Source organism: Copadichromis virginalis, linkage group LG4, assembly GCF_057382275.1.
Source record: "Copadichromis virginalis isolate Kocher_CV1m ecotype Utaka linkage group LG4, C_Virginalis_male_GT1.1, whole genome shotgun sequence".
In the NCBI taxonomy this organism is placed as follows: Eukaryota; Metazoa; Chordata; class Actinopteri; order Cichliformes; family Cichlidae; genus Copadichromis; species Copadichromis virginalis.
In genome coordinates this window covers 19,513,302-19,525,406 of record NC_140621.1, presented here as the reverse complement: position 1 = coordinate 19,525,406, position 12,105 = coordinate 19,513,302, and the positions used below count along the sequence as shown (strand labels likewise).

At 43.3% G+C, this 12,105-nt stretch overlaps 1 protein-coding gene across 1 annotated transcript in view; it reads left to right on the top strand.

The window, feature by feature from the left end:
- LOC146711264 (jupiter microtubule associated homolog 1-like) overlaps positions 1-9,317 on the top strand; it is a 9,415-nt gene extending 98 nt beyond the window's left edge. Inside the window, exons 1-5 of the mRNA XM_085454056.1 lie at positions 1-130; positions 2,586-2,728; positions 5,825-5,973; positions 6,865-6,895; positions 8,731-9,317. The exon at positions 1-130 is cut by the window's left edge and continues 98 nt beyond it. Coding sequence (XP_085310182.1) covers positions 75-130; positions 2,586-2,728; positions 5,825-5,973; positions 6,865-6,895; positions 8,731-8,882 — 531 coding nt within the window. The 5' untranslated portion in view covers positions 1-74 and the 3' untranslated portion in view covers positions 8,883-9,317. The remainder of the gene's footprint in view (positions 131-2,585; positions 2,729-5,824; positions 5,974-6,864; positions 6,896-8,730) is intronic.
- The last annotated feature ends 2,788 nt before the right edge of the window (positions 9,318-12,105 follow it).

The window sequence follows — 12,105 nt, the reverse complement described above, 5'->3', positions numbered from 1 at the left end:
GGATTTATCCCCCCCACCATTACTTTTTTAATTGACTGTTTCTTACTGCCAGACATCGAAATACTCCAAAAAAGATGACGACGACAACCACCTTTCAAGGAGTGGAGCCTGGTGCTAAAAGTAGTTCCAGGTAAAAAGGAGCCGAAAGCCTTTTCACGGAGGAACAAAAGAAGTAGGATGCGGGCAAAGCCTCTCAGCTAGCAAACGCCTCTTTTATTCGTTTTTGCTCAAAGACAGCTTGCTACAGAATATCACAGGCTGTGTTAGCCCGGTGGTGGTTGGCGAGGGATTTTTCTGGATTTAGCTAAACTGTCACATAATCTAGCTAATTAAGATAATCTTATTGGGTGTCTGATGCACCATACCCTTTAGCTACACGAAGTTAGTGAGGTTAGCATGCCTGGGTTTCGGAAACAAACTGCTCGACAGGATCTTTTCCACATTTCTGTTTAAGGAGAAGTGGACAAAGCTGCCTAAGCCTAACGTCAGCTCCCCGCTGGCTGCTCTAGACTGCGAAATAACTTTTTTTAATAGTTCAAGTCACCACTTTTTTTCTTTCTTTCCTTCTATGGAAGGAAAGATCTGTGAGTGTGCTGCTCTTGGAGTTAACGTCTTGTTAACTTGTTCTATTTTGTTGCATTTTATCTAACAAAACAGAAAGAAAGAAAAGAAACGATAGAGTCCATTTGATTGATTACAGGAAAGGTCCCAGACTAGACCGCGGTCTGCTTATGTCATCATCTCTTGAATTTTGGTTCAAGGAAGTTTTAGGGAAACTCATTAAGCGGGGTCGCGAGCCTGATGCCCGGTTTTACACTCAGTTTAAGAGTCATCCTCCAAGCATGCGCTGAGTCTTTTCCTGTAAGTGATGATATGTCGGCTTCGTGCATTCCTCCCTTTTTTCCTTTTTCTCTTTTTTCTTACAGGGAAGAGTGCAAACCTTAAAATTATGGCCGCCTTTATAACGAGGCATGATTTCAGGGCGTGCTAGAGATTTTTATACTGCCACTGTTAGCCCTTGCTGAGTCTGAGTGAGCATGTCAAATGTCGGTCAGTCCGCATGTTGCTTTCGGATGATGCAGGGGGCTTGGGTGGGGGCTCTGAGCTAGCTAAGCCTGTAAATCTTTCCTTAGCTCTTCTGCCTTTTCCCCCTTAAAGCCCCCTTTAGCGAGCTGCTGGTCATTTCTGCTTCTGGACGACCAAGTAGATCAGTAGAGCAGCAGCTTGAATTAGGCTAAAATCAAAGGCCTCCTATCCTGCCTTATCAGACATGCCATCTTTGGCTCTGGACCTTAGCAGTATCCTACCCAGCTTCACCTGCCTTAAAGTGGCCTAAGGCTTCCAAACATGACTGCCATTTCACTCATGTTATTTGCAGGTTCATTCTAGGGTGGGGTCTGCTGCCAGCCAGCTCAAAGCTTTCCCCCACCGTCGCAATCTGTGTGTGTATGTGGAAAGCATGAGCTCATCCTCTCTGGCCGGGAGGTGAAGTCTGGTTTAGGCATTATATGTTGTCACAGCCAAGAATTAAATGTGCAAATTCACGTTGTTGTATATTGGGCTGTGTGAGATGTTTGGTTTTTTTTCCCCCTCGTCTTGGTTGCTTTCTTTGTAGCTGTGCTTCAAGAGCAGAGTTGTTGTTTTTTTTTACTCCCATCTGCCTGCCTGGCCCTCGGACAGCTGCTCGGTGTGTCAGCTGGTGACTTTAGGGGGCTCCAGGAGAGGAGAGTTTGATGGTGGAAAGAAAAGAAAAAAAAAAGAGGGAGGGGTCCAGCAGTGGCTCTGCAAGCACCTCGGTGTCTGTCGTCCACCCCAGCTGCCCTTGAGCACAGCGAGGAGAAAAAGGGTTTCCCTACTCGCTGTTGAATTCCTTTTGTTTGGTTCATGGTGGAAGAAAGTCTGTGGAAAGTAGGCTTTGTTTGTCATCTGTGTATCTGGATCCTGGCTTTCTGTGCTGTTCTAGAACAGTCCCAATATTACATGACCTATATTTAGCGTAAACCTCAGACCTTTCACTTCCATTGTGCGATTGTGACCAAAATAAACGTCAGATTTGATGAATAAATGCGATAATTGTGTAATTATTCCCCCTAGAAGCAGACACAAGCCCTCATATGTCACTGCAAAGGAATCTGCGCTGAAGAGAGGCAGCAGCTAGCCAGCTAACTCTGTGATTATATGCGACTGGAGTCAGCTGCAGGGCAGAGATTGGGACTGTCTGTCTGACAGGCTGACAGCCGGGGCTTAGAGAGTGGGGGGGACCTTGCTGGTATCTCATGTTTTTTTGTTTTTTTTTTCCTTTCTTTCTTGTGTGGTATGTTTATAAAAGATTTAGGGTGGAGTAGAGAGAAGGTTGCATGTAGCTTGGGGCTACCTCATGTTTTATTTCACTATTGATTTTATCTTCTTTTTTCTTTTTTTTCCTATTTTTGCGCTGTGCATCTGATCAGTGGTGTGTGACGTGAAGGCCTTGTGTTGCAGTTTGAAGCGAGAGGTTATGGAGCGGCGGGGGGAGGGAGATAGGAGCATGGTAGACGGGGTGTCATTCCAGCTGACGTCAAAATTGTCATTTTGTTGCTTCTAAGGGTACTACGACCGCCGGGTGGGGACTCCAGCTTCTCCTTTGGCACAGATGACAACACAACGCCCCAGCGCAAGAACAAGATGGCCTCCAGCATCTTTGCAGAACCTGATGACCCTCACGCTCATCGGAGGAACAATCCACCTAGTAATTCACTCTAACATTTATTTCTTGATTGATGGAATTTCCATGTGACTGTATCAGAGCTGAAATCAAGGTTTACAGGTTTGATTTACACGAAACTGTGGTTTTACATCAGGGAGCTTGTATAAACACACACGAAGAGCAAGTTCTATCTTGCAAAAGCAGACAGATCTACCAGAAGCCTTAAGTAAGCAAAAAAAACCAAAAAACCCCACACACCATGGAAGTAATTGTTCTAACTTAAGCTAGGAACAGATAGAGATCCCAAATTTTTCCGTTTGGGTTGTCAGAAAGAGCATCCCACAAGAGTAATAGCACAGAAAAAGAGAAAAATCCCCAGAGTACTACGTAAGGGTAATTCAAAGTGAGGGTTTGTTAAATGGGGCTGAGGATCAGTCCTCTATGGAAAGAAATGCGTCAGTTAAAAATGTGTCAGTGGGTGAAATTAGCGGCCCTCTGCAGCCACAGAGGACATCTTATTTTGAGTGTGCAAGAAGATGCAGAAAAATGCAGCCGGGGCCACGAGACCTGTGAGTGGCACTGTGAGTAGTAGAGGAAGTAGGTGAAATATTAATGTGGCCTGACAGTGCCAGGCAAGGTTTGGATCTTTTATTATGGATTGGCTTCACTGATTGTAATTAAAGATGGTCCAGTTAGTCAGTGATTTAATACATTGCATAAAGGGGGGAAAAAATTCGAGCTCTGTGGCATTTCTGCAGATTTGCTTTTTAGCTCAGGGCCTCACAAGCCTGAGATCACATGTTTTCACACTGGGCACTTTGTGGAAAACTGTTTACATGGCGTATCAGATTTTCTGGGTGAGTGTGGACGATGAAGAATTTGGCCTAAAATCGTTACATCAGCCTCTGACCTCTGCAGCCAGCAGCTGCTTACAGCAAAGCCTTTTCCTGCTTGCATTGTTTCACTCTGGGTCAAGTTGAGGAGAGCCTACCACAGCTGTCCCACTTTAACGGATGCAACTGGATGAGGAGGATATAAAGTTCTGCTTGAATGACCAAGGTTAATAACAATCTAAAGCCTTATAAGCATTGTGCGATCTATTATGTGGCCTGTGTTTGAACCCATGCTGCAGATGAACGGGTTTCATTGTTTGCTTTGGCGTGCAGCCCTGTGTACATTTTTTTTTTTTTTTTGTTTTTTTTGTTTTGTTAAGATCAAATACACCTTTTCATGTCTCAACCATCAAGAGCCACTTTGTAAAGTATTTTTTGCCTTTGGGCAATTTATAAGTTTAGCTATGATAGCACAGTCTCAAACGACCTTAGAAACATTTGACAAAATAAGAGCACAGAAAACAAGCATGGATTAGCTGCTATAAGCGTTACTTTAAACAAGAGATGGTGGCGCCACAGTTTTCAGAAAACAAAATAAATGGAGCGCTGTCCTCATGGCTAAAACTAGGAGGTGGGAGGGCGGTGGGGGTTTTCCCAAGGTAGTCCTTTAATGCCTGAATCTGATTCCTCACTTTCATGGTGTGTCTTTTTACTAAGTGGCAAATGTAAGAAAAAAAATTAAACTTGTTTTTTTTTAAAAAATGTAACTTATTTTTGTTTTAACTATACTTTGATGGTTTTCTTTTAAAGATTTGTCTTGTATTCTGTTTTACTGACATAGAAGCAGGTTGTTGTTCAGCCAGGATGTTCCCTAGGATTTTAAGGGGGACCTATTTTTCTAACATTCAGCAATATTCATTATTCTAATTCTTATTATTATTGGGGTTATACAAGAGAAATGATCATTATTTAACTTGTATTGGGGTTTGTTGAAGCCTCTGGGGTCATCCACTGTCTGAAAGTTCTGTTAGTTCCTTCCTCGTTTCCTTTAAGCTGCCTTTGTTCTGATTGGTTGGAACTTACAAATGGCAGGTGAGGCTTCTTGGCCCACAGCCAGAGCCATGTGTCTGAGATGACCATATTAGGTATGTTGGCTTTCTTTGAAGTCATAAAGAGCCAAGAGTTGAAGAAAAAAAAAAAAAAACTACTGACCTCATTATGGTCATGTTTATGTGAGAAAATAAGAAAATGTATGGTAAGTAAAATTTAATTTAAGGTTTAAAGATACCAAAGCTGTGGGTATGTGCAAGTAACCTCAGCTTCTGACCACATGAGTGCTTACATGAAATAAGAGGGGGAAAACGAAACTACCATCAGCCGCATGATTGCTGTTGCTGTCTCAAAGCTCAGTAGGCTCAGCGTTATAATATATTTATGCCATAGACCCAGGAGATCTATAAGGTTAAGTAGAAGCCTATAGCAATGACAACATAATGCATCTCTCTGGTCCATCAATCTACTTAAATCCTCTTCCGTTTCATATTTCTTGACTGTCCAGAGAATTTATCAGACTCCTTAATGTGGAGCCGGTAATGAAGACGCGCTTGTTGAGTGCTGAATCACTTCACTCTATTAACAACAATGGCCACTCCTCTTCTTCTTTGCTTTCCGTCGTTCTCCTCATGACAAAGACGGTCTGTCCCCTCCCTGGCCCTCGGGGTTTATAGCTGTTACCTTATGTGGCTTGAGCTAGCACAGCCTGCCTCCCCACAGTGGGCCAACACAGGATTTTTAAAGCTCTTTCTGCTAAAGGAGAGTGCAGGCGCTGCAGGGTTTTGTGAGTTTTGGCATTCAGGTTGTCTGCCTGGAAGCGTTCCACTTCATTTCTGGGTCTGTTGCAGACGCTCAAACGGATTTAGTGATGTTTCCTGTTTAGTTCCCAATGATTTTTTTTTCTTGTCTTGTGTTATTTGAGCCTCTAATCAAGCTGATGTTTTATCAGTGAATCTGAGAAATCTGAGAAAATGAGTATTGTGATGAGCATGGTAGATTGGTGGGGCTAGAGAGATTTGGGTCTGGGGTGGCTTTGTCACTAATTGGATTAGTGTCCATATGGTATGACTGTGCTGCTCTGGAGCCTTATGTTTTGCCATTTGGGTTTCCTGTTAAGCTTCAGTGTAATCTTCTGACCAAAAAAGAGGAGCGAAAAAACCCCAAACAATTAAAGGGCCATGAGTGTTAGTGTTAGCTTATTTTCTAAATAGTTTGAAAGCATATTTTTCTTGTCTGTCCCTTATCTGCCTAGGCGGGGCGCCTACAGGAACCCTGTGCGGCGAGCCGTCGGCCCCGCTGAGGCGAGTACAGCAGCCTCTCCTCTTCCCCAAGAACCCTGAGCCGGAGCTGACCACCATCCACAACTCTGGGGCCGCCTTGGTCTGGAATCAGAGACGAGAGGTACCAGCCGTTCACCCTTTCAAGACTTTGTTTCCAAAACAGAGCCGCAGCCAAGTACCAGGCTGAAAAAAACACTGTCATAGATTAACTTTAATTCTAAACAGTTCAGTGGAAAAAGTCATTGGGGGGAAAGATGAGTTCACAACTGCTGCCAAGAGAGTTTTGTTAAGTCTGTGACAGAGAACAACGAAGCACGGCATCCCAGAGAGCGAGAGATGAGAGCCGCGAATCATTCGCTTCACTTTATCTAAAAAGTCACAAGATCTGCTCTCATTCTTTATTCATTTTTGTAACTTTATTTCTTTCAAGCTGTTTTTATGTGTAATTAACAGAAATGGTAAGATTGCATTAACTCGATCAGTGTAACTTGGGTCCAAAAAACCAGTTTCCAGTGGTTAGGACTGGCATTGAGCCAGCTTGTCCCCAGCGCGCTGCCGAGCTGTTAATACATTGGTGGAAACCCTGGTGTTTATCGTCTGTTTGAAACAGACCCAGGATATGTTGTTGGGTAGATATCCTCCACTGACATTTGTAATCCCTTTTAATGTGTGAATGAGGCGGCCCTCGTTTTGTCGACATGGGTAGAATCCAAATAAAGACAGGCAGAGAAAACGCAACGGCCGACTCCACCTGCCAACCTAGAAACATATCACTAGGGTCAAAAATCACAGCAGTGCTGTCATTAATCATTCGCAATTACAAGTGCTTGCACAAAAGTTCCTGTATATGCAACTGCCTTGTGGATGTTCAGTATTATTTTCCTGGCAGCATTCCTTTTCTTTTTTGGGTTTGTGGTTGTATATAAAACGCTTCTTCTCAAACGAAGAAACGTTCGCAGAGGAGCCAGGTCGGGGAGAGATGTGACATTCCTGTCTTGTGTTTTCATTGCAGGTTGAGAACGGCCAAGAACAAGGAAATGATGGTAAGTGTCTTGAGCACTTGGGTGTTTTTATAAAAAGGCTTTCAGGTTTCTGTCACAGTCTGATTATGTCTAAACAGAACTGCATGACTTGGTCGTGAGAAGCTCCTCGGTATAGCTCTAGAACAGATCCGTTAATTTCACTCTCCCCTCTGCAAAGATCAGATTATGGCGACTGATCTGGTCTGGTATGCTGCTGCTGGCATACAGTTTTGTTTTGTTTTTGATTTTTTTTAAGCATGGAGTACACATGTTCTCCCTTTCTGAGTCAACACAACGTGGGCTCTTTGATGTGGTTTTTCCTTGTCATGATGGTATGTCGGTGTGTAGTCGAGCAGCTGTTGTTTGATAGCAAGCTCCACTGAGTATGAAAAGCTTTTTATTAACCTCCAGGTGCATGTTTGCAGCAGAATACCTGGCTCCACAGCTAATGGGAAGGTTCGACCGCATACCATAATGAAAATTAAATCAAAGCTCACTTTCTGCACGGCCTTTGAATGACTGGAATGCACGTGCGTTTGTGTGTGCGCACTTTGAAGTGTGTTGTGTATAAATATTCGCAATTACATGCCATCAAAAACTTTTCAAGCACTTAAGCCAGTTCATTACTGCCCTCTAAGTTAGTTTCTTCTCCCAGCAGACGAGCCAGTAGTGCACATTTTTGATAAGACAAGGGCGAACAGAGATTAAATATATCAGCTTCTGATCGACATTCAGCACACCTAATGTCTTTGATGTTGTCCCGAGTTAACGCTACAGGCCCTCCACACTGAGGGTTCAAACAGAGCACATTCAGCAGTTGAGTGTGTATTATACCTCTAAAAAAAAAAAAAAGATTTCAAAATGTTCCAAAAAGGAACATGTTGCCCTCATTTCTAAGATTTAAATGAAAGGTCTCCATGCAATGTGCTAATGTTTTTGCACCAATTCAGGCGGTAATGGATAAAAAGACGGCGATGCTTTAATGCTGTGATTTTACTCATTTAAAGAGGGCTGCCCTCAACTACTCCGCTGAGCCCACAGAGCTGAAGTGTGGAGACTGTTTTTAGCCAGAATTTGCATAAAACCAGCTTTAACCCTTTCCATCTCAGCAGTGTTCAGTGCTGATAGATCCAGCTAGCTGATAAGTTTGCTCTGGCTCCAACCAGGAGGATCATATTTATGTGTTTGCATAATTGCTTAAGTGCAATACTTAAAAGAAGCGACACAGTTTGAAATCTTAGCCAACATTAAAAGTAAAAGGACAGAAGAATTATGTTTCTGCAGTGAATCTAGTTCAAGCCATTGGCAGCAGTTATACCTGTGCCTGTGTCATCACCAGTGTGTAGTTATGTTTCTTTGCACATTTCATGTCTGCAGTGTAGATTTAACACAGATGTATGAATTCATTATTATCCTTATTATTTTTATTGTTACCATTTTGCCTGCTTTGTCAAATTTTGATAGATGTCGATTTCCTGTCATAGGGCCCAGTTTTTCCAGTGATAGAAGGATGGGTTTTGTTTGTTTGCTTTTGTTGGGTTTGGTTTTTTTTTGTTTGTTTGTTTGTTTGTTTGTTTGTTTGTTTGTTTGTTTTTCAGTCATCCAAAATAATCATTTACTACTGGAGAGTCCCCTCACTCGTATATTAAAAGTGGGGTCACCTTGAGCCAGTTATTGCTCCATAGTCTGTCTAAGATTGCTGACAGTAGTCCATATTTTGCTCTGGAGAGCCGCTGTGAGCTTGAGGTCCACTCCAAACTGCAACATCTGGAAAAACTGCAGAACAAAATAAGAGCCACATCACCCATTGTTGTGGTCTGCACAATAACACATCCCCCCTCTTTTTTTTGCTGTAGAGTATCCTGAAGATGTGCAAGATCAGCAAGAGGAGCAAGATCAGCAGCAGAAGGAGGTGCCACAGCCCTCCGACCCGTCGGGAGGTGCCAGCGCTGCTTCAGGCGGCCGAAGAAACCCCCCTGGTGGCAAGTCCAGCCTCATCCTGGGTTGAGACCAGTCAGTTTGTTTTTCTTTGGGTTTTTTTCTTTTGGTTTTTTTGATGACAAATACCCCCAACCACCATTCTCTTCCTCCTCATCAACATCTCTGCTTCTCCCCCCCTCCTCCAACACCACCACCTTCTCCACCTCCTTCACATGCACTCATGCCGTCACGTCCATGGACCCCCGTGTCCTCTCCCTCCACCTGCAAACCTTTTGTTTTGATCCTTTTTTCTATTAAAAAAGAAAACTGTTGACAAAAGCACTTTATGTATCTCCCCTTTCCATTTCAGCCCATCCTGTAGCGCATTTCGCCTGCTGGGAAAGGCATGACGTTTAGCTTGTCCCTCATTCTCTCCCCTGGTGTAAATGGTAAAAAAAAGATTAAAAAAAAAAAGATTTGATGCGTGGATTTCTAAATACAATAAAGATTCATATTAATTTGCTGTGGCTTGTTTTGTTTTTTCTTTATTGTTATCTTGTAATAGTAGTCTAGGATAAGATATAGAAAATGTAGACATGAAAGGATCTGCTAAGTCTCCATTTCAGTGCATAGATGTCTGAAAGCAAGGCGCTGAGTATTATTTATACTCATTGTAATGGAGCCTGAAGGCAGCAGCCACAGAGAGCAAAGAAAGGCTCTGGGTCTGGAAATCTGCCCAGCCGAAAAAAGGGAAAAAAATGACTATGGCTGCTGCCAGTTAGTGCAGTTTCTCTTTTGACATATCTCTTCATGACATCATACACTGGATATTTGGCTGTGGTTACAGTGTGCTTGATTTAGGAGAGGTGTTTTTGCTCTGACTCCGACTTTTTAAAGCAAAAGTCTTTTTTCCCGAAAGGTGAAAAGTGATTCATACAAGACGTAATGTTACTTTTAGAACCCGGCCATTACCAGCACTGCTCAGAGATGGCTTTATTTGGTCTTAACCTGAGCACTTTAACTTCTTAAGCATCATCAGTAATACACAAAGCACAGAAGTAATTCTCTTAAAAAGCACTTGGGGGTTTTGTTAAACACATCAGACTTGTAAAATATCAGCTCCGCTCTTTTACTCCTGAATTAAATACCTCGCCTATTGTGTTCTGGTGAATTGCACCCACAGGGATTTAGATTTGCTGGAATGCTTTTTTTGGAAAATAAAGTTGCCTTCAACTCAATTAGAGGTAGCTTTACGCATTAAGTGGTTTGAAATTTACAGTTCTGTTGTATTTGAGAAGATGTTTGTGGTATACAGTAAAAATATACATGCAATGTAATAGAACTGGCTTCAAAGTGTTATTAACAGCAACTATGCAAGTACAGTTGCTTTTTCAGTGATTAGAAGTCCTCTCCTGGAATACAGGAAAACCTGTTTAGCTGCGCTTTAATGCAAATATCTAAAAGCCGTTCACTGGGTGAAAATACTGTTTGTACCAGATGTCAGACTGTTTCAGGATGACCAGAAGGAAGAAATAACTCCAAAAAAGGTCCCAACTCATTACGACCAAAGTACGCAGCTCAACCTTGAAGCAGGCAGGCTACAGCAGCAGAAGATCACTCTATGTGCCACTGAGGATACAATTCGCATGATATCAATAATATTTGGACAAGATCACAAAAATGTTGCCTGGTCTGATGAGTCTGCTGCATTTGAATGGTAGGGGCAGAAATCGGCATTAAGAGGTTGAATGCATGGATACATCCTGCCTTTGATCAACGGTTCAGGCTGCTGTAGACACCACAGCCTACTAATGAAAGTCTAGCAGCCCGTGACTGTACGATAAGCGGAAAGGAGGCAGAGGACTGGTGAGTGTCAGAACTACCATCCAGGACGAGACAACGAACATCCATGAGGACATGAGGAAGATGACCACTTTTTCAGTGAATAGATAAGGCAGCAGAAACCTGAGACCGAAGCGGAGCAAGGAGAAGGACCATCATGTAAGGACACGTCCATGCACGGTATGTGCTGTCAAATACATCAGTGACTGAGATCCAGAAATCGTTCCAATGGCTGGACAAAGCTGGACTGAAAGACAGCACAGAAACAAGCTCTGAGCACAAGATCCATAGAGGCTGGGGTCTATCACACCAAGCAAGACCCCAGGTGCAGGCTGTGTAAAGATGCCCCTGAGACAATTCAGCACAACACAGCAGGGTGCAAGATGCTAGCAGGCAAAGGCCGGCATAGTATACAGAAACATCTGTACTGCGTATGGCCTGGAAGTCCCGAGGTCAAAATGGGAGACGCGCCCTAGGGTGGTTAAGAATGACAGAGCCAGATGGACAAAGTGGTGATGGCTAACCACCTGGACATAGAAGTGGAAGACAAGCCGAGGAAGACAGCTGTCATGGTATATGTGGTGATACCAAGTGATAGCAACATCAGAGAAAAAGGACGATTAGAAGCTCGAAAAGTACCAAGAGCTGAGAGAAGAGCTCAAGGAGATGTGGATGGTGAAGGCAACAGTGAGCCCAGTGGTAATCGGAGCACTCAGTGCAAGAGGGGAATTTATAATCACACATACATAGAACCCATGATTCTGAGCCATGAGGTGCTAGAAACATCACTACCTGTAATGATCCCTTCTAAACATACGGGAGGATACATTACAGCAGCCCGCCTTGATTGAATGGTGGTCTGTTGTGGACTCGATGACTCTTTCTAAGCCTCTTACTATGAATCCGTGGGGGTCTAGAAGGCAGATCCTTCTGTACAGATCAGACACGATTAATCTGATCTTTACTCACTGACTTGAAGTTTCTGGCTTTCAGAGCACGCTTCAGCCATAACAGACAACAAAAATGGGTCATTTTAAAGTTTATGGCGACCACACCAGAGTATTTGAGGCTAGTGTGTTTGCTGGGCCCACCTGATTAACCAGACTACAACATTTTAGTGAATCGCTTGTATCTACGCAGGTCTACGACCCGAATACAAGTTATCAAGATTATTTCGAGCATTTCTGACAACGCTGGCTCCTTCAGAGCCAAACCGTGAGCTGTTCGTAGAGTTCTGTGGCACAGAGGTATGTTTCAGCCCTCATCTGCCAAGAAAGGCATGCACGGGTCACTCAAGATCAGGAAAAGAACTTCCTGCCCTGGAGAAATGCCAGGATGCCGGAGTGCACTCAATGAAGGCTTGTTTTCTCTAAGTGCTACATCCACAGGGAAAGTCCTGTGCTTTTTATTACAGCCTATCACACAGAATCAGCCCAGATCCTTGGTGTTTTCCACAGTTTACTTCTGAT